The 20,890-nt window shown below is 41.9% G+C and overlaps 3 protein-coding genes across 3 annotated transcripts; 1 reads left to right on the forward strand and 2 right to left on the reverse strand.

Moving 5' to 3' along the window:
• Positions 1–601: 601 nt before the first annotated feature.
• Positions 602–3,431, reverse strand: si:ch211-105f12.2 (RIMS-binding protein 2-like). The gene is made up of 5 exons (XM_048265017.1): positions 3,117–3,431; positions 2,483–2,654; positions 2,077–2,198; positions 1,655–1,726; positions 602–1,548 (listed from the first exon to the last, which is right to left on the reverse strand). Exons 1-5 carry the CDS (start codon positions 3,318–3,320, stop codon positions 1,483–1,485), a joined length of 636 nt encoding a protein of 211 aa, XP_048120974.1. The 5' UTR covers positions 3,321–3,431; the 3' UTR covers positions 602–1,482.
• Positions 3,432–5,108: 1,677 nt separating this feature from the next.
• ywhag2 (3-monooxygenase/tryptophan 5-monooxygenase activation protein, gamma polypeptide 2) lies at positions 5,109–11,886 on the forward strand. The gene is made up of 2 exons (XM_048264582.1): positions 5,109–5,358; positions 9,562–11,886. The coding sequence occupies exons 1-2, from the start codon at positions 5,272–5,274 to the stop codon at positions 10,216–10,218; spliced, it is 744 nt and encodes a 247-aa protein (XP_048120539.1). The 5' UTR covers positions 5,109–5,271; the 3' UTR covers positions 10,219–11,886.
• Positions 11,887–18,987: 7,101 nt separating this feature from the next.
• Positions 18,988–20,392, reverse strand: LOC125308226 (heat shock protein beta-1-like). The gene is made up of 3 exons (XM_048264584.1): positions 19,975–20,392; positions 19,627–19,690; positions 18,988–19,478 (listed from the first exon to the last, which is right to left on the reverse strand). The coding sequence occupies exons 1-3, from the start codon at positions 20,330–20,332 to the stop codon at positions 19,340–19,342; spliced, it is 561 nt and encodes a 186-aa protein (XP_048120541.1). The 5' UTR covers positions 20,333–20,392; the 3' UTR covers positions 18,988–19,339.
• Between the last annotated feature and the right edge of the window lie 498 nt (positions 20,393–20,890).

The raw sequence follows: 20,890 nt of genomic DNA on the forward strand, positions 1-20,890 counted from the left end.
TACCAACCAAGGTATTAAGTCATAATAATAAATGTGTAATTAAACAAATAAAACTGTACCTATGTAATAACAACTCTAATAACAACTCCCTATTAATTGAGTTTACAGTATTGCAGACTTGAATATTTTTTCTTGAAGATGTCTTCCGCATTAATGCTACTGAGATCTAGAAAGGAACTTACAATGACTTTCCATTGACGTTTTGATGCACAGTTTTAGTGTGGTTACTATTCTCTTAAACCATCTTGATCTTGATACAGAATTGCTCCTCCCAGATAGTCATGTTTTCATTGTAATATAAAAGATATCGGCATAGTGAACTAGATTCAATATGATGTCCCAGAGATTACGAAAGGAAACAGGAGGAAGTACTCAGACGCACGCATTGGACTCACAAAAGAAAGATGGACGACTGAAGTACAGTGTAGTCAACCATAAAGTAGAAAGCACTATTAAACTATACTCCACAGTGTAGTGTTTCCTACTTTATGGATGACTGCACTGTTGGCTACAATGACAAGTGATGGATCAACCTATGCCAACACGAGACACTATGATAACCTCTTTACATAAACCATCTTTAACCTCTTCCTCTGTTTGACCCCAATATATATATAGGCACTTGACGCTTTACAATGACAGTTTCCTGTTTAAGTTGTTTATTTGTATTAAAAATGCAATTTCCAGTGCACATATTTAGAACTGTAATATAACAGTGATTCCTGATACAACTACTGTATTTCATTACATTCTTCATTACTGCATTTAATTGTAAAGTGCTGTGGTGCATCGACATGAAATTCAACAATAAAAGGTGCTCTATAAAACTAAGATTGTATCTAATCTCCATTCTTTGGTAAACTGAATTCTTATTTTGCACAAATCTATAAAACCATATTTAAGCCATTTGAATAAATTCACTGATCATGCATAGGAATCAAAATGCATAGCATAAGGCAACTTCAGTCAAGTCATCAAATCTCACTTCAAACTTAGATAGTAGCACTATTTTCCCGCCCATTCTCTGTCTCTCTCTCTGTCTCTCTGTCACTATACCCTTTCTCTCTCTCTCTCTCTCTCTCTCTCTCTCTCTCACTCCATTGTCTAGTATTCACTCATAACATGAAGTGAATTTGAGAGAGATTTGTAAGGCTATGGCTCACTAAAGAAGATATTTAGCAACAAGAGAAAAATAATGGATACATAATATATTGATATGAGAAGGACTTGAAAAAAAAAGAAAATTAAAAGATTCTAACTTTTGTTTATGGAAAACCTCATTAGTGTTATAGAAGTAAACGCAACCATTGCCCTCACAGTAAATTATAAAATAAAACATAGCATCAACAAGCAAACATGAAGTATAGTAGCCTACTTAAAGTGCTTAAAGAACTTGAAATGAACACAGTTTGTGTAGTGGCATCATGTGTTTCTTAATGAAACAAATACTTAATGCGTTTTGATTGAATCCAGCATCATCTGTTAGTTCCAAGGCAGAGGCTCCACATAGTTTGATGGCACAAGACCTCGATACCCATGCAGATCTCCCTAAGTGCAGGAAACCAATATTGACATTGTGCATTTGATGAAAAGATATTTAAGAAGTAATGTATTGAAGTACAAAAATGATGTGAGCAGAAAATGGCCTACTTACCAAATAGAAGCCATCACCGTCCATATCTCCAAAAACATAGATTATGTCTCCTGCACGAAAAGGGAGCTCATCCTACAAAATGAATTTGAATCATCAGTGAGAATAACTACATTTGTATTTGTCAGCACACATTGCAACTGTTCTTATCTGTTATCTAGCTATGTAGTAGTTGTATGTGTGTATATACGTAATGTATGTAATACCTTTAATTGGTTAAGGCGATCTTAGAGGACTTTCATATGGATAGCAGTGTAAAGCAGTATCTGAGTTGAATATGGTAGACCTTTTTTTTAGTTTGAAGTCTAAATTAACATCACCACATCAGGCTTCAGGACATACTGTGATAGTTATATTTGTGTAGCCTATATCTCAGTGAGAAAGTTGCATTTGCCAGTGTGTTTGTGTGTGTGTGAAGCAATCACCTCTATGTCCGTGTTTGGCGAGCTTTCCCATGGGTCATAATCAAAGATGGCCACCATCCTTCGCACCACAACGTCGTCCGGGATACAGAAGGCCTCACTGCGAGCTGAGCATGCACTGGGAGCTGAACACACACGCACGCACACACGCACGTACATACACACACACACACACACACACACACACACATCCGCGCAAGAACAGAAGTTAAGACAACAGGAAGATTTCACCACATATGTGACTGTGTTGCCACCAAGTGGTTCAGTGCTACAACATGAACACAAAAAAATAAGAGGCATACAGAGACATACAGAGAGAGAGAGAGAGAGAGAGAGTTAGAAAGAAGAACAGAAAGAGAAAGAGAGGGCAAAGCAGACAGTTTCTAGTTCCTATTTTGGTTTAGGCTACCTCTAGATTCAGGAGGGCTGGAGGCCTCAGGGAGGAAGCCCTGTTGAAACAGCTCGAGTTTTTGGTCACCATCATACACCGGGATCTCTGACACCATGTTGCTGGGGATGTACCCATAGCGGCCGGCACATTCTCCATGGTAAAAACCATCCGTATCTTTATCACCGTAGACCTAAACCAGACCATTACACACACGTCCAGGTGTCAAGGAGGTGGCAATAGGTGTAAATACTGAAGATGATAAGGATAAGGATAAACAGTGTGTTGTTGACAATGTCATATCAATTTACAAGATGACATGTGCAACAACTGAATCTCTTTAAGAGTTAATGTTTCACAGAATATTCCTATTTCAATGAAAGCCCAATATTTATCAATAATCTCATGACAGCAATTGTTTATCTATAGCTAAATATATAAATATTTCATAAATCAACTCATCTATATGAAGTCAAATCTACTAATGATAGAAAACAGAACAGTAAATCGTAATGAACATGAATGACCCCAAAACTATGAACAAATGACTGTAAAGGTATGCTTAGAAAAGTGCATCAGCACAATCAATTAAAACAAAAGGCGCATTGAGCATAGTGCAGGCCATAGCAGTTGAGTCCATCATCTCCCCACTCACCTTAATGATCTGTCCCCGCTCAAAGGGCAGCTCCTCTGAGGTATCTGGGTTTGGGGACATCAGCGAGGGGTTGTAGGGAAACAGGGCCACAAAGAGGCGCACGTTTGGGTCGTACAAATCCTTCTCCTTCTCCCAGCGCAGAATATCCTCCGGGGTAGCAACCCTGATGCCATCTGGGCTGAGATACACATCCAGACCGATCATGCCCCCCGAGGTTACCAACAGGTACCCTCTTGTGTGTTTGAGCCTTGATAAGTTGTGCTACCTGTGGTGTTCTCCAGCAGACAGGTGGACAGGTGGTATGCAAACAACACTTGGCGGTGTCTTTCTCGCCGCGCCACTCCGCTAAGGTAACCAAGTTAATCCTTACCCGCCCATCGGGTGTGTAATCCTCTTTGGAGAGAACGGATGAGTGTTCCAAGTTTGCCAGCGGGACATGACACAGACAATCTGGGGGGTCTGGCATGGGGTGAGGCCATGTTGAGAAGTGACACTCCACCTGGGCTTGGGTGGAAAGACAAGAAGATAAAATAGGACTAGAAAAAGTGAGAAGGAGACACATAGACAGAAAGAGAGAGGGAGAGAGAGAGTAGAGAAAGAGAGAGGGAGAAAGGTTTGCCACATGGTCTGGTAAACAGGCAGAAGATAGAAAAGTCTAGATAAAAGCACAAAAAGAGATCTATGCATTTGTTTGTCTATCAACTTTTGTCTGGCTAATTAGCTGTTTATCTGTTCACCTGTTCATCTGTCTTATTTAGCTAATTGTACTCATTGAAGCTAAACTGCATATCACCCTCGTATTTTCAACTATAAATTGTAGAATTCACTCTGAGCAGCCCAGAATGTCTCAAAGCAACTTAGCTTCAGTGAATTTGTGAAATTTGTGACAGTGAAACAGTCAGACAGAGAGGGAAGATAGCATGAGAGACAACAAAGAAAGACGTCCTACATTGAAGCTTGGGAAGACAGAAATAATGATATGACGTCCAACTTGTCCTAATCCTGCTTTGAGCTGGGTGGCTAATTAGTTGAGTAGCCTTTTCCAGAACTGTGCCAAGTGGAGCTGGTTGTGAAACTCACTCACCTTAGACTCACCCCTAAATCCACCCCCACCACACCCCCACACACACACACACAGGCCCTGAAGCAGCTCTTACACCTGGCGGACGTGAATGTCATTGCTTCCTCCGAGCTTTGTTCACATCACTGCGGCACAGATGGTGACATTGTCACAGTATATGCATTGATATGTTGTGCTGTGCGTATTTCTGGAAGGCTAATGAAATGCCACCAATTTCCTCGTCGGTATTAACCTGACAGATGTTCCACTGGAGGTTTGGGATTGGAGTGGGAGATGTGTTGTCAGGATGCTGGTAAGTCTGTCTATTTCAGTGATCAAGTACTTCTGATCATATAACATATAATGAAATCACAATTTTGATGCAATTTTTCAGATGATGATTTTTTATGTGTTTGTTAGTTGACTTTGTGGATATGATTTTATGATAGGGTTACCTATATAAATGCGTTTCACGTTAAAGGAAGCAATGAAAGTCATTTGAAACATTATAAATCTCTACCAGGCTCCGAGAAGTGAAATAAAAGCCATCACAAGAGTTCATTTCAATAGCTCATTTAAACAGCCAAGTCAGTAAACTAAAACCTATGAGAGTGAGCTCTACTACTATTATACTCCAAGAGTAAAGATGGCAAGTTTATCTTGGCTTATAAATCTGTTATAAGCCTATACCCAAGTGTATTCTTCTTCTGAACAAAACACAGTAGAAAAACCTAGACTCTTAGAAAGGCCATGCAAAACTTCTTGTAACTATATGTTACTTCTTTGCTGTCCCCTTTTTAAATGACACAGAGTGGGGTCCCGAAACCAGACACCACAAGCCCCCCATGCAAGACCTCTGGGCCCCCATACATGGATTGTTACATCACGAGCCAGGCACCCACCTTTTTAGAGTGATGACGTAGCCTCGTAGAAGCGTGAGGAGGGGGGCTAGGGTGTCCCGTCGGCACGAGCGCAGATAGCAGGCAACAGCTGCAGCGCGATCCTCGTTCAATTTCACCGCGTTGCATAGCCTATAGCATTTTTCACGATTTCATCTCAGAATATAGAAAAGATACACCCTAATAACCGGTCAAAATGGTTGATCGCGAGCAGCTGGTACAAAAAGCCAGGCTTGCAGAACAAGCTGAAAGATACGATGATATGGCAGCTGCCATGAAATCGGTAAGTCCTCTCTTTAAATACTGACATTAGTTTTGATGTTATTCACCGCCATCAGTGCTAGACATTCCAAACAGTCATATAATCATAATATTTTGGGATAATATGATCTTATTCCATTCATTACATTGGTACCAAATTGTTGTCTGCTCAGGGAGGCTCGTTGGCTACTGAATTATACTACTATACATAACGTATCGTCTTGAAATAACTCCAACTCGACATAATGTGTAAATTGTCTAATGTGGAAAGGTAGTGGTATGGTAGTGTGAAAGAAAACCTTATGAGCACAGAGGAACCACGAGTATAGGCTAGACCGTCTGGACCTTGGGCGGTGCCTCCCGTGTCTTAGGCTACATTACAATAAAATGAATGAGACGACGCAAAATGTCAGACAGATAGTAGCTGGACATCGTGTTTTTATATTTTGTCGTAGTTTTCATTTATTTTACGCACCGAATCACGGTCATTTTAAAAGTTGCTTAGTCATTCATTAATGTAACCTAATGTACATTTACAACTGAACGCTGAGAGGCAGGACTAGGGATGTGAAGCCTCAGAATCAAAATCCCACGATATTGTTCATATTGTTCATGTTTAATGGACATTCAATTTTTAGGCCATCCATCACCATAGTGCACAATTACATTATGCAATTCAGTTATAACCCTTGACACTTTATTTTGCATAGTTTTTTTGCAATATGAATAGGCTTTATATTGTTCTTCTTCATTCTCAATTGGAGGGCTATCCCTGTGCTGAAATGGAAGCAATTGGAGGATTTTCTCCAAACAAACGTAGGAGGCAGCAGAATTCCTTCCCGAACGTTCCATCGTTGTCATATTGCAGCAGAGGCTGGTACAGATTCAATATTGGTCTTTTCTATCCTATACGTGGCTTGTTCTTGGATGGATATTTCTGATGGTCGCATTTGGAGGGCAGCAGACATTTTTGTGTCGCATTGTGTGTGTGTGTGTGTGTGTGTGTGTGTGTGTTGGTTGGTGTGCGTGTATGTGTGTGTGTCCATGAGACAACATATGTGGGTTTGCTCATAGGGCTTTGCCATGTGTAGGCTACAACTCGGCAAAAAATATTAGTCTCAAACTGTTTTTGATTGGATCATTAAAAAATGCCATGCCTTCATCAACCAAATCATTGGAAGTGATTAAGAGGCCTTTAAGGCCCCGCTAGGCTGCTTTACCTTCAGGATACTGGCATTGGAAGCAAAAAATACTCCTCTCTGTTTGCTTCTACCTTTCCGCTATTAAAGAAATAGATACTATCTTTAAAATGGCTAAAAAGCTTTAAAATGGTAGAGTCATTTTGCTCTGGCCCACAGACTGTTCCACTGGAGGCTTCTTCACAGGGGGAGTTGCACTCCATCCAGAGAGCTTCAAAGGCGAGAAGGGTGGCACCCTGAAGTGTGTATGTGGGATCCCTTTCCACTGGCCCTTTCTGATTTTTGCTTTGTCAGTGCAGTCACCTCGCCTTCCTGGCAGGGCCGGGAGGTTGAGGCTGGGGGGTGGGGGTGAGGGACGCCACTGGAGAGGGCTCACTGACACACGTTTTTGCAACACCATAAAATATTCAAAAACAAAGTCCCCCAAATGACGTTTCTACTCATGAACTATGCATTTGAACAGCCACACCACCCAGCATTCTTTTTATGGATGTTTTTTTTTTTTTTTTTTTTTTTGTCAGATAGCAATTGTTTGGTTGTTTATTTTATTTGTCAGTAGCACTTTGCTTTACTTTATAGCAATACGGAAATATCCTAGTCCCAATTGGATCATTAGACTGAAGCATACACTTGTTCTTGCTCTTTAAGGGGAATCTCTTGACCCCAAGCTCAGATGTTGAAAACCATTTGCCCTGTGTCATGTCTGTCTAATAACCAATCATGTGTCAGATGGAGGTTCTTAAAACTTCAGTCGGGGTAGAAAAAAAACAGGCAGATCCCTTTTGGCCCAAAGCCTGGCCTTAAGTGCAACACTCTCCGGAGACACTGTGCTCAACGTGTATGTAATGGTAGTCTATGACTGATCGCATAGGTGCAATTCATCAAGGTTAGTAAGACATAGTGGGGCAGATTCATGCTAGGATTGAAAGACCCACTAAATTCAGTAGCTGTCTTGTTAACCCCATGGCTTTTGTACTTTGTAGCTTTGTACAGCTGCTGCCATGGCGACATCTATAGCCTAATGGTTGAGTTTCTCCACTTTAATGATAGCTCTGCCATTCACCAGATGGGCAACAGCGTGACCCGCTGGAATTTGAAAGCCAAGCCGCCGCCATTTACTCATTTTATGCCCCGTCACTTTTGGCAGCCGTGGCTGTGACGTCACTGTCCCAGGCTCTCTTTGATCCGGAAATAGACTTCCACAGTAACCCTCTAGGGACTGCATCTCCATCAAACTACAGAAAAAAGACAAAAACTCCAATGCCACCCACAGTGCTTTGTTATTCGATATGTTGATGGTTGATATTTTAACTGAGCTCTTCTTATTTACTTTGCTATTTCACTTCTATATATCTATATTGCTCTGGCCCTACAGTTCTTTTGTACATGAATGTACAATTGAAGGCAGCAGTTGCCTTGGTTTCAGTCTGAGACCATCATTTTCTAAAGTCAATGCCGAAATCAATTGTAATTTAGAAAATGTGGTTGCAGTCATTACAGCAGGCAAAAAGTGTTTATAAAGGATAATTTCTATGTACATATTCATTCAGTGGAATTTATTTCATGGAACAGTGGGTGGTGGTACGCATGTGAAAATGGCTCCAGTATAAATCAGAAAAGCCAAACTGTGTGAGTCAAACGGCCGATGGCTAGAAAGCATCTAATCGTCATCAGGTGCGTGGATGTGCCAAGTGTGTGACCAGATTCCATCTAGGGCACACTGAACCCAAAGACCTGCAACCTAACCATGTTTCAAGCCGTGTGGAGAGTATGGAATTCCATTCATAGCTCCATCGCATTCTTGTCTTTCTCATTTGAGACCAGACAGTGATGTAAGCCCCCATGTCTTGGCGGAGGGCTGGTTGTGGGAGAGGTCGAGGCATTTTTTGGAGGCCCACCAGTGTGTGTCACCTCTCAACAGACAGGTGAAAAGGTCGGCGTGTGCCCGATAGAAGGTCACCGTGCAACACGTGACCTGCCCTGCCACAACCGCCATCGTCTTGGCTTTCACCACAGCTGCCCCTGGAGTCCTCCTGGGAACATTCTACCTCCTACAGCTCCCAACCCCCCACATAGAGCCTCTCCCTGCTCTCCCCATGGCTGTCCTACCCGCTCGCTCCCCGTGCTGCAGAATCGAGTAGAACTCATTTGTGTCTCGGTGTCTCATCCACTGTAGAACCAGCTGTACTAATGGCAGAGCCACAGTTTGGGACTAGCAGTGTGCTAAGCAATCCCATCACCATGGAAACAGGGAGTTGCCTATCGCCACTGCCGCTTATATTAGCTGTTGCTCTCTGTGGCTCATTCCTACTCCCCTGCTGCAGAGAGATGCAACTGAGCAAAATTTCTGTGTTAAAATGAAGGCGCAAGAAAAGAGGTTGGCCTACTTCCGAGTTGATGGCGGGTAGAGGTTCTCTCCGGTCGCGGCAGAATGAGGTAACACCTTTTGTCTCAGTTCACGCCCCAATGCAGCATTTGTAGCTTCCCAGTTACCCACAGTTACTGATAGATAGATTCCCCAGTTACCCACATTTCCTAACGCTGTTTTCGCCTTTCAACATAATTCTCCCTTCAGTTTTGTGCGCCTGTGACAGTTAATCTATATTGGTACAAAATGTTGAGGTCATGCGTCTCATAAAGCAGTGAGATGAGAGAAGGGAGACATGAAAAGGCCACTGCATATTTTGCAATTGAATCTGTTGGCAGAAATGAACCATGAGGGACAGTACCTTGCAGTGCTGTGTATGACTGTGGAATGAGATCACAGGGAACTGATAGCCGATGTGCTCATGGCTATTCCAGATATCTTATAATAAGCATGTCCCATAGTCCCTCCTGGTTAATTATGATGATGTTATGCTTATGAAATGATGTGTGATGTGTTTTAGATCAAATCTGAGATAGATTTTAGATAAAAATTAAGATGTTGGGTGTATTTTGATTATGGGATGGGATGGGATTCACTAACTTGTGGAGCAGGTGTTCTGAATAGTGACGGCATTGCATATGTCACTTGTGTCTCCCAGGTGACAGAGCTGAACGAGGCCCTGTCGAACGAGGAGAGGAACCTGCTGTCGGTCGCTTATAAGAACGTGGTTGGCGCCCGGCGCTCCTCCTGGCGCGTCATCTCCAGCATCGAGCAGAAAACCTCGGCCGACGGCAACGAGAAGAAGATCGAGATGGTGCGGGCGTACCGCGAGAAGATCGAGAAGGAGCTGGAGGCTGTGTGCCAGGACGTGCTGAACCTGCTGGACAACTTCCTGATCAAGAACTGCAGTGAGACCCAGCACGAGAGCAAAGTGTTCTACCTGAAGATGAAGGGCGACTACTACCGCTACCTGGCCGAGGTGGCCACGGGCGAGAAGCGCGCCACCGTGGTCGAGTCCTCCGAGAAGGCCTACAACGAGGCGCACGAGATCAGCAAGGAGCACATGCAGCCCACCCACCCAATCCGGCTCGGCCTGGCGCTCAACTACTCCGTGTTCTACTACGAGATCCAGAACGCCCCGGAGCAGGCCTGCCACCTGGCCAAGACCGCCTTCGACGACGCCATCGCCGAGCTGGACACCCTCAACGAAGACTCCTACAAAGACTCAACCCTCATCATGCAGCTGCTGCGAGACAACCTCACTCTGTGGACCAGTGATCAACAAGACGATGAGGGAGGGGAGGGCAACAACTAAAAAAAAGAGGGGAAGGCATCACTCTCTTTTCTGGGGAAGAGAAGGAAATTGAAAAAAAAATGTTTTGTTGACATCGACGACATTAAAAAGATAAATAATATGGCTGGTGGAACTCTTGGTGGCAGCAGCTTTTGGCCAATCGTTTCCACGGCGGCAGCAGTTCTTTATTTTTCCACAAGTTAAAAGAAAAAAAAATCGAGGCGAAGGGGGAGGGGGGTGGTGGTCAGTGGGTTGAAGTCTTAGTTTGAATATATATAGAAATATATCTATATGAATATATAGTTGAGTGGGTCTCCCTCTTCTTGATTATCTTTTGACGTTTGCCAAAACCACTGAAAATGACAGTCAGTCAGGGGTGGTGGTTGTTGGATTGGCGTGACAGCCTTAGACTGGCTTATGGGCTGATATAGTTCAAACGGAAGCTGCTTAGTAATCTTTTTGGGGTAGTAGACATGCATTTGAAAGAGGTCTGATGTTTAAAAAAATATCACAAAAAAATAAACACTTGAATGCGACAGTTAAAAAAAAGAGAAAAAGTTGTCAGTGATTTCAGTAAAACATTAAGATATTTACAGAATATATAATATAATGTGATGGATTCAAAATTCCCCATCAGATTGTACATCATTCTCTAAATTTACTTTGGTCAATTGGTACCCATGTAATAATAGTGTTTAAATTCCACTAAAGGGGATGTTGCCACTTCAAATTCAACTCTTTCTAAACAAACGAGTTGATGAACTCGAAAAGAATGACTGTGCCATTTCCAGCCCTTTCAAGAGTTTCCTTGTGGATCTCTTACATAATGTTGTTACTGGACCCACTGATGACTTTTGAGGTCAAGGTACAATTACTGTTGGAGACTTAACTGTTAACAATAGAAAATAGGAAAAAAATATAGCAGCTTCAAGAGTTTGTGGTTTACTTCTGTGTTTAATTTATTTTTGCACTTGCCTACTAAACTGTTTTGTCAGTGTAAGATCATTACAACAATATTATCAATGATTCAATATTGTGCATGCTGGTGATGTATTTATAAAATAGCTTGACTTTATTAACTTATACCTTGGGTGTTATGTATTCATATGGTTAAGAAGTAAATGGGCTTCAATTTGATTATTTATGATTTTTAACTTTCTATTGATTTAATTTTGTTATTAATTTGCTATACCAAAATTGTGATTGTTAAGAATAAATCAAACTGTTATGAGCGTTGCTGTTGTGACATGGAACATGTTTTTTTTTTTTTGTTGATCTAAAATTCTCGGAGGTTTAGGGGAAACAGACAAATGCATCAGTGATTATCTTATATACTGGTGTTTGTCATGGAAAAAAAAAAACAATTATGACGTTGTTTAAACAATCTTTCGTTCTAAGAAAAGTATTTGAGTGCTTTTCCTGTCATGTTATACAATGAAACATGTACGGTTTAAATGATCGTGAAGTGTGTCTGTAAGGGACTAACACCATGGACCATAATTTATTTCCTGGCAGTATACACTTATTTTTCTTTTCTTTGTACTTTTGTTCGTTTGTTTTTTTAACCTTATAGCTGTCTCCTGAGTGACAAATATCTTGAATGTGAGTCATTATGTAGCAGTTGCACACAAGCCTAAGTAATGATAACTATGATAAATAAAAAAGAATTTGACAAGGTTACAAGCGCAACTCCTGGTTCCCACTGGTCATGTCTATTGTTCTGCTGTCATTTTGCAAATGAGCAAAAGAAGAAGAAAAAAAACAAGGATGATAAAATTTCTAAAACAAGACAGACAAGATATCATATATCAAAATGCAGTTTCTTTGTTTGTGTTTTTATGTTTGTTATTGTAAGTTTTATTTTTTTGTAAAACACCTGTGTTTATCATTTGTGTGCCTGACCTTCTATTTGATTTCAGCCTTAAAGAAGTGTATGCACCATGTCACAGAAACATTTTGTGTTTGTTTATTTTCATGTTTGTTTTGGTTTGTTTCATTTGATAAGTTTGACCTCTGTGTCATTGACTCTTATTGATGAGTAATTGACTTTTCATAGAGGATTATGCAAATTCTGACAAGGAGCTACTTTATGTTTAGTTCTGTTATGCTTCTATTTCATTCATTCATTCATGACAACGCAGTTTCTAGCAGTGGGGTCTCGGCCAAAATGTCAGCATAAGCTTGACGAGTTTGTTCTCTGTCAAAAATTTTGTGTTTTCTATGTTTTGAGCACATTAGCAATTCTGAGAACAGTCAGTCATACATACACATACTCAATTTAACTAAATACTGACTCAAACAAGAACACCTCAAGAGCATGGCTGGGCTGGTGGTATAGGCACACAGTTTGTATTGTAGTGTTCCGCACTTATTCAATAAATACCTCAGGTCTTGTCTCTCAAATGTTGTTTATCAGCAGCAGTATTTTATTTGTATTTGCTGCCGATCTTTGCTTTGCACATGAAGTGACCAATTTCTGAGACGGTAATACTGGCTTACCCAGCTCGTAATCAGACCAGCGTTTCCCATACATTGACTTATTTGTGGCGGCCCACCACAATATCAACATTGACCACCACCAGGGTAGGAATTTCACGGCGGCCACGTGTTTGCCTCTTGCGTTGGCCGTGAGGCCCCTTTGAAAATCAGAGGTTTACAGGCCACGGTGGCCTTGGTGCCCCCCCCTTTCAATATTCTGCTTTGCGTCCTACTAATAGCGATTTTTATTTAGCCTGTGGCCTGTCAAAATAATCTTAGCATTCACAGTGCAAATTAATTTAGTCTTTTACGCAGTGGAGAAAGTGACAGTGCAAGAAAGAAAGTGCGTCCAAATTCACCCATTCATCTCCGTTGAACTACTCGCGAAGTAGCCTATTCATCACACAGACATCACAAATATCACATGAAAGAGCTTTTTCTCAGCTTTTAAACGATGTTACCCGATAATTGCTGAGTTGAACGGTTCGCGAGAAAGGTAAATAATATAATTCAATGTAGGCTATTCATACATTCTACTGAAGGTTTTGCATCCCATGATCTCCCAACCCATTCATCTCGGTGGAATACTTCACGAACCCTTCTTTTAACACACGACAAACCATATATCAGAATAAACAGCAGACCTTACCGAACACAAAGGTGTAAAGCAGTCCCCTGTACAGTTAGCCGTTCCAGAGTAATCCAGTTTTGAATTTGCAGTAAATTTCGACATGCATGGATGTCTCCAAATTTGGGCTTTAAGTTTTACAATGTGTTTAAATTGTTGCACATGATTTCATAACGGGCCAAATACAAAACAAATGTTACAAATATCGCCTAGATATTGGTAAATCAGAGGACAGCTGACTGAGTTTGTGAAAGTAGCCTTAGCCTAATGATCACAAAATGCTAAGCATGCATCTAGGCTATTTGAGTTTCTTAAAGCTGAGCTGTGGTTGAATTGTTCAATACATGATTTTATAACAGGCCAAATATAAAATAAATGTTATATATAGCCTAGATATCTGTAAATATTAGATGATCAGATGATTTACAGTTCTATGTAATATGTCATGTTTCATGTTTTTGTAATGTTTCATACAGTGATGCAGGTCTACTGCAGTGAATAGGCTAAATAAAACTTTGATCATTTTTATAGCCTACTACTGTATAGTTAACTTTGGCCTTGGTGCCCTGACATGTGGCCTTTGTGCCCCCCACCAAATATGTCCAACTGAAGGCCAAGTGGCCTTGCCCCCAGAATGGTGAAATTCCAAGACCACCACACAATGATTTTTACAGGTTCTACTAAATTGGGCTTAAATCTTGTTAGCATCATAACCGCGCTGCGCTAATGTGTTAAAAACTGTTGCATTCAAGTTAATTCTGCAAACCTACCACCACAAATATAATTCAATTCTGTGGGAAACACTGCAGACAGTTGCTATGATAAAAATGGGCGCACATGGGAATGACCATAAAGTTACATACAGGATAGACATGTCTTAAAAAAGGAGTCATCACTAAATTAAGTATATGGAAGGCTATAAAAGTGCATTATTTTGTAATAGCAGTTAATACAGGGAAAGATTATTCAGGATCCAGACTTGAGAGGTCTTTAAAGCAATGTTGGACTAGAAAACTACCAGCAATGAGAATAGTAATACATGTTTATGTACCAACAGCAAAACCCACCATTGAATGAATATCAAACCAACGTTAATTGATACTGAACTATGTGTACATGCAGTTCAAGAGACTTTTCTTCTACTGTCCTTAATCACCATTCATGGCCTAGAGGTAGAAGATTTAAAGGCTTCTGAATTTAACCCAGCAAGCTGAAATAGGCCAGACAGACTGCACAAAGGGCATTCTAAAAGGCTCCTCTGAACGCTTCCTTGCAATAACCACTCATACTGGAGTTCCCCTGGCCTAACTGTGGAATAATTTGATTAGTTGGCCAGTCAGCATGTTCAGTTTTTTTTTTTTCACCACATAGAAAACGTCCCACATAATTACAAGAGTTCTGTGAGAACATCCCCTGAGAGGAACTGATTTGCACACTGCACCGTGGAGTGCAAGAGTGACCTGGCTGATGAAGCTGTCAAATGCATAGACTTTCTATCGTGCCAGGCACTTAGTCACTGTTATGTAAAAGTAGAGTGAAATATATGTGTGTATGTATATACACACACATATACATACATACATATGGATCATAGGATCTAAAATCATTATCTCTTGATAAGGGTACAGACTAGAATTGGGGACATACCCTCTGCTGTGGTACTACCATCACCTTTTCAAGTTTGCTGGGGAAAGCTAAGGAACAGGTGTGGAGCTGGTTAGAAATAGAATCCTCTTTCTGGAGCTGTCTGTATCTCTTCTCAATAATTCATTCTGGTTACATCAGACTGAAAAAAAATCAAGAGACTCCATGCATGCAGGCTTTATGAAACACTGCAATCAGTTCAACAAAACAACAACAAAAGATAAGATACCTTTTTCATAAATAGGCTATGTTGCTATCACAATTTTATGTTACTAATGCACAAACAATTGTCTGTAATGGCTGTTGTTTCAAGAATGGAGCTAATCTTAATATAATTTTCACCATAGTGGGATTATAAAAGGAAATATCTTTCAGAAACAACCAGCAGCACTCTTTACTGACTGATTTTGTGCAATTGCACTAATCTTAACGCTGCCTTTAAAAATGGAAGACAATCTCCATTAACATGTAGGCTACACACACACAGTCTCAGTTGAAAGCACTAGTAGTATCCCAACCTAATCCATCACTGGGTTCTCTGCATCTTTATGACTGAGAATGTGGACATAAATAACCCATAATGCCTTGCCAAACATCTCAGTCGAGGATGCTGTGTGCCTCGTCATGGGTTCCCACTGAGTGGCAGTCTAGCTCAGCTCTCCCTGATTGGTTGGTTTCTTAGAGACATGTAAGCTCCATACCCCTGGTGAGTTCTACTGTCCCAGGCCAGAGCAAGACTTTCATCCAATGTGGAAATTATAATACTGGGACATTATAGTGCTAAAATGTCAAATACACAATCTCCATTTTCATTGTGATCAGTAAGGTTTTTTTTTTTTTTGTCTTGAGCCAAATGTCCCCCACTCTCCTTCCAGAGCGGAAGCTGCTCAGTGGTGTCTGAAGCTGGCTGCACCCTCTGGCTACACTCCTTGCTCATCCTCTCTCTGGCAACATATCCTGCTGCATTGCAGAGTATAGTGAGATAGAAAGATAGACAAAGAGAAACAGTGAAACGGAGAGAGAGAGAGAGAGAGAGAGAGAACAGCTTTTGCTATTATTGTTTTTTTCACCTACACCTGCCCATTGGCCTACATTATACTATCAGTCAACGTATGCTCTTAATCTCACAGCATGACCCTAATAATCCATCTGGTCCTGCTAATCTCTCAGTTTACACTCAGGTGTGTATAATCTATTGACGCGGCATGCGTCGACAGGAGAGGCATTTCATTATGTAATACAATTCCCCCGTGCATTTAAGCAGCTAGATTCAACAGCCTGGTTCTGATGTGTGTTACCAGACCAGATTGCGACTCAGTTTTTTTTTAACCGCACGTCTAAGAGAAGGCAAAGTCTGACACAACAGCCATACTCAGAGCGTGAGGCTGGTGAGTGGATGCAACCAGCTGCATGATGCTGTTAGCATCTCTAAATTATCTCTCCCACCTCCTTATATCATCTCTCTCTCACACACTTGCTCACCCTCTCTATCTCTCTTTGCCTCTGTCATTCCCTCTTTTACTCTCTCTCTCTCTCTCTCTCTCCATTTCTTCCATCTCTCTCTTTCTATCTTCACTTTCTCTTTCTCTTTATTCACAGTCCAGTAAGACTCGCAATCAATTATTCATGCACATCTGTTTATTTTATATGAGGGGTGGGAGCTTGCGTTGGCAGGCAGGCTGAGGTGGCCAACTGTTGGACGGCAGGGCTCACGAGCAGTGCTTCCTCCAGCCAGCCGTGTACTACACAGCCCCACTGAGAGGAGCATGCCGGCACTTCCAGTGGCTCTGCCGACCAGCCAATGGCAGCGCAGCTTGGCTGCTCTGACAACCAATTGTGAGCTTGTTGCTAGGGCTGTGAGAGACATCACCACCACCACCACCACCACCTGCCCCCTATCTTACACACACACTTTCACACACACACACACACACACACACACACACACACACACACACACTCCTCAGCTTAGTATAGACACCTACAGAAAACCTGCAAGGAGACAAGGGAAATGTACGCATCTGATTTTCATTAGAATTCAGTAGCCCATCTCTCTCTCCTGCACTCTGGTGCAAGACAGTCCTCTGGGAACCAAGATATCAGCTGGGGTTTTCCCCACTGTATTAGCGCAATTACACTGGGAGTAGCCATCACCTTTAACTAAATTATTATATCCAGGTATATTAATGTATAATGTATATCTGTACTTTTACATTGTTAAGCACCTTGTCCTGGAACAATGCACAAAAGGTGCTTAAAAAAAATGTATTTCATTTTCTATACTTATATATAAACGCACACAAACACACATGCACGCACATACATACATACATACAGTACATGCATATAAACAAAGATTACATGTTCTGTACTGCTCTTCTCCCATGATGTGTGGATTCTCTTAAATGGCTTCCAAAGATTGGATGACATTAACCTTTCATTCTGAGAGTGGACACATCTGTCCTTGTCCCTTCTCAGCCATCCTCTGTCTCCTAATGCATTCTCCTTGTGGTGACTGACACTGAGGCACCTCCTTCCTGTAGTGACCGTCAAAGCATCACCGAGGCTCCAATCACTGAGAGCCGGGGAAGGGCGAACCAACAAAGAGTTAATCTACTGACCTCCAGGTTTCCTAGAGAGCAGGGACCTTGGTGAGATAAGGTTAAATGGAGTAGATGGATAGTCGCATTAGCTGTTGGAAATTAGCCTAAGGAAATGGACCATTTCTATCCTCTCTGTGTTAACTCTTCTTTCTGTCATTCTTATTTATTTATTTATTTATTTATTTATTTATGTATGTGTGTTTGTTTTATCAAGCCATTCAAACATTTTATCCATGACTCTGTTTTGCTGTACACATCCTGCGTCCAGGACATGATGTGGCACCAATCATGGCGTCAAGAATAGCAATGCCACCTATTACCAATGGGGGGCAGAATACACGGTACTTTCTGTGTTGTTGCAAGCAGATCTGCACCATGACACAGGGATTGTTTTATGTCTCATCAATCTAAGCTACACTTGAAAGATGAATGTTTGGATTTGCGTGTGTTTTTTGAAAATTGAATTCTGAATATGCAGGCAGGTGTCTGTGGCAACTAGGGATATCACAATTGTTACATTTTCTTTTTTAAACAGATTTGGAGGAAAGTTTTGAAAGGGCATTTGTATTTAATCAGGTCCCTTACAATGTAAAATTAGTTCCATAAATATTTAGTCTCACCAATTGAACAGCCAAATCCTCCCAGTCTTGTATGAATTATGAACACAGGTTATATAATCCCCTACATAAAAAGCACTTAAAAAGAAACATTCCCGAGGGAACTGTCAAAATTGTTCCTAAAAATACAGCAGACCTTCTATAAATAACCTGTACCTGGCAGACTCACAGTGGCTTCAGGGTAGTCCCTCAGCATCGTTTCGACAAGCAGTCCCAATCTACCATTTACTTGTCCAGAGGATGTGCCTTGCCAAGGAGTGACCCGCCAGCACCCGACCACTGAGCCACTGCAACATTATGGCGTATATCAGCTACAATTAACGCTGGCACTGTATTGATTTTGATAGGCTAATGCCAGTGCCGCAGACTCCAGCAGAATTTAAGTACTTGAAAGGCGAGGCAGAATGAAAGTGGAACATCCTGGTTTTGTTGTGAACTGAGAGTAACTGTGTGATACATTAGAGAGTTCTAAGTCAGAGAGTTCTTGTTTTGTTTCTGCAAATTTATCACAGCCCCGGGCAAACACAGCTTGTCCGATTAGCAACCATAGTCCATTACAATGCCCCAAAGTACAGTTCTTACTGGGAAGTATGACAGCAGCTAAGAGGGGAGGAGAGAGTGCATGTGACGAGGAAAGCAGAATGCTGAGATGCAGGAGGCAAAGGAATTTGAATGATAATGGAGGTTCAGCCCTTCAAGTCTCTCTCTTTTTCTTCTCTTTAGTATTGGGTGTATTTGTATTTATCATACTCTATTTCTCTCTTCATCTTTGACATCAACATTGGTATTTTGCAAAATAAAACTTCACTTTACTCTGAACTTCTAAAACAGATTTTTATTAGTTTCTAGTTTGCTGTTTTGAAGCATTTCAGTACAGACACTGGTTTTGTACAATGTATCACTCATTTCACTCGATTAGATAACAAACTGGTTACGTATATGCTTGATTTACTTCTCACTGATTGCTTTCATAGCCGTTATAAAACAATGGTCTAAAAAAATTTTAAACAGCTAATGATGACAACCTGGACAGGAAAAAAAACAACATTGCATACCAAAATGTAAAAATAAGGAACCAAAAGCTCGGCTAGTGAGCTGGGTAGATGTGTGTCAGCAGCTGGATCATGGGGTCGAACGATGGCTCCTCTCCAATGTGGCCTGGTGATTCCTGTTTATTTCTTCATCTTGGAGACGGGGATGGACACCTCGCCTGCTTGCAGAGCAGGCTTAGGAAGAGGAGCCTCAATGGTCAGCACACCCTCAGGTGAGAGAGAGGAGGTGACCTTCTCAGAGTCAACAGTAGGGGGCAGACTGCATCAACAAGAGAGGGTGTCATTGGCCAGTAGGTAAACACAATTCCCTATTCAAGTGCCTATTCAAATGCTTTATTGAAATTCAATAAACATGTGCTAGGATGTAGTAGATTGTAGACAGTTTTTAAAAGAAATGATCCACTCACGTGTATTTCCTAGTGAAACTCCTGCTGATGAATCCATGGTCATCCCTTCTCTCCTCATGTTGCCCTAAAGAAAGAAAGAAGATAAATGGTCCGGTTCATGCGTGTAATCTGATTCTGAAGTTACATCATAATGGGTTGTAGTAGGAGACAATAGGAAATAAAGTGATTAAACTGTAAAGCATGCATTTAGGTTCTAAATAAAACCTTTACATTACATTTAACTTATATGCCACTTCACTGAATAAACAAAGTAGAATCCAATCCAGAGTCTCAGCAAAGCATTTGAAAAGTTTCGAAGAGTCACTAAAGAACTCTTCCTCTTAGTCATGTAAGTCTGTCATCACTCACCGATGATCTCGACCATCCCATCCTTGGTTCTGACTACCAGCTCCTCGGGAGAGAACTGGTTGGTGTCCAGGCAGACCCTCCAGTGGTCGCGTGTCTGTCTCATCTCGGACATGCCACTGCTCATCTGGCGGGACAGGGAGCGGGCGTAGGGCCCCTGGGAGAAGAAGTTGTTGTTGTACATGGAGCCAGGGGGCCTCAAGTAGCCGGGCCAGTGGGAGTTGGTCCACTGGGGGAAGTCCTCGGGGGAAAAGGGCATGCCGAAGGCCTGGTCGAAGAGGCGGCTGCCCTGCTGCCAGTCGCGGAAGGGGTCCCAGGTGGGCTGCTGCATCATGTTGACCTGAAGGCGCTTCTCAGACATCGAAGTGACGGAGGCGGAGGAGGCGGCTCAAAGATGCTGGAGGTCCTTCTGTCACTCGGGTCAGTGAAAGTGGAAGTGAAGAGGACCTCCTTGGGTGAGGGCTTTATAAACCAGTCCCCCACACACACACACATTCCCCCCAACCCCTTCCCCATCCCCATCCCCAAACACAGACACCCTCCAGTCTCCCCCTATAGAGATTATTTATAGAACAGGTTTTGAGACTAAACTCACCAGTCCATTAGGCAGGAATTTGTACAAAACGTTCACGTAACCCTGACACAGCTGCCTGACAATGGTAATCTTCTCCTCCATATTAACTAGCTTATGGAGGAATGCCCTGCCCCATGAACTCACCGTCATTCCAGCCCGTCTCCAGTTGCTGCAAGCCCCTGCAGGGAGCCCTGCTAAGCGGAATCGGAGGTACGTGGCCACAGCTGTCTGCTGATGCTAGAGGGGTCCTTCATGCCATCAGCTCATTTTCCAAGGGGACCCTGCAGTCTCAGATGCACAGGGTGTCATCAGTCAGATTTGCACCATTTCAAGGGATTTTGATGT

The sequence above is a fragment of the Alosa alosa genome, chromosome 15 (assembly GCF_017589495.1).
Source record: "Alosa alosa isolate M-15738 ecotype Scorff River chromosome 15, AALO_Geno_1.1, whole genome shotgun sequence".
In the NCBI taxonomy this organism is placed as follows: domain Eukaryota; kingdom Metazoa; phylum Chordata; class Actinopteri; order Clupeiformes; family Clupeidae; genus Alosa; species Alosa alosa.

What these genes read in the sequence shown, in the direction of transcription:
- ywhag2 (XM_048264582.1), top strand. Translation starts at nt 5,272, where the DNA reads ATGGTTGATCGCGAGCAGCTGGTACAAAAAGCCAGGCTTGCAGAACAA. An exon ending in TGGCAGCTGCCATGAAATCG is followed by an intron (nt 5,359 to 9,561) that starts GTAAGTCCTCTC and finishes TGTGTCTCCCAG; the next exon opens with GTGACAGAGCTGAACGAGGC.
- si:ch211-105f12.2 (XM_048265017.1), bottom strand. Translation starts at nt 3,320, where the DNA reads ATGATCGGTCTGGATGTGTATCTCAGCCCAGATGGCATCAGGGTTGCT. An exon ending in AGCGGGGACAGATCATTAAG is followed by an intron (nt 2,655 to 3,116) that starts GTGAGTGGGGAG and finishes GGTCTGGTTTAG; the next exon opens with GTCTACGGTGATAAAGATAC. An exon ending in ACGGTGATGGCTTCTATTTG is followed by an intron (nt 1,549 to 1,654) that starts GTAAGTAGGCCA and finishes TCCTGCACTTAG; the next exon opens with GGAGATCTGCATGGGTATCG.
- LOC125308226 (XM_048264584.1), bottom strand. Translation starts at nt 20,332, where the DNA reads ATGTCTGAGAAGCGCCTTCAGGTCAACATGATGCAGCAGCCCACCTGG. An exon ending in TGGGATGGTCGAGATCATCG is followed by an intron (nt 19,691 to 19,974) that starts GTGAGTGATGAC and finishes TTCTTTCTTTAG; the next exon opens with GGCAACATGAGGAGAGAAGG. An exon ending in AGTTTCACTAGGAAATACAC is followed by an intron (nt 19,479 to 19,626) that starts GTGAGTGGATCA and finishes TTGTTGATGCAG; the next exon opens with TCTGCCCCCTACTGTTGACT.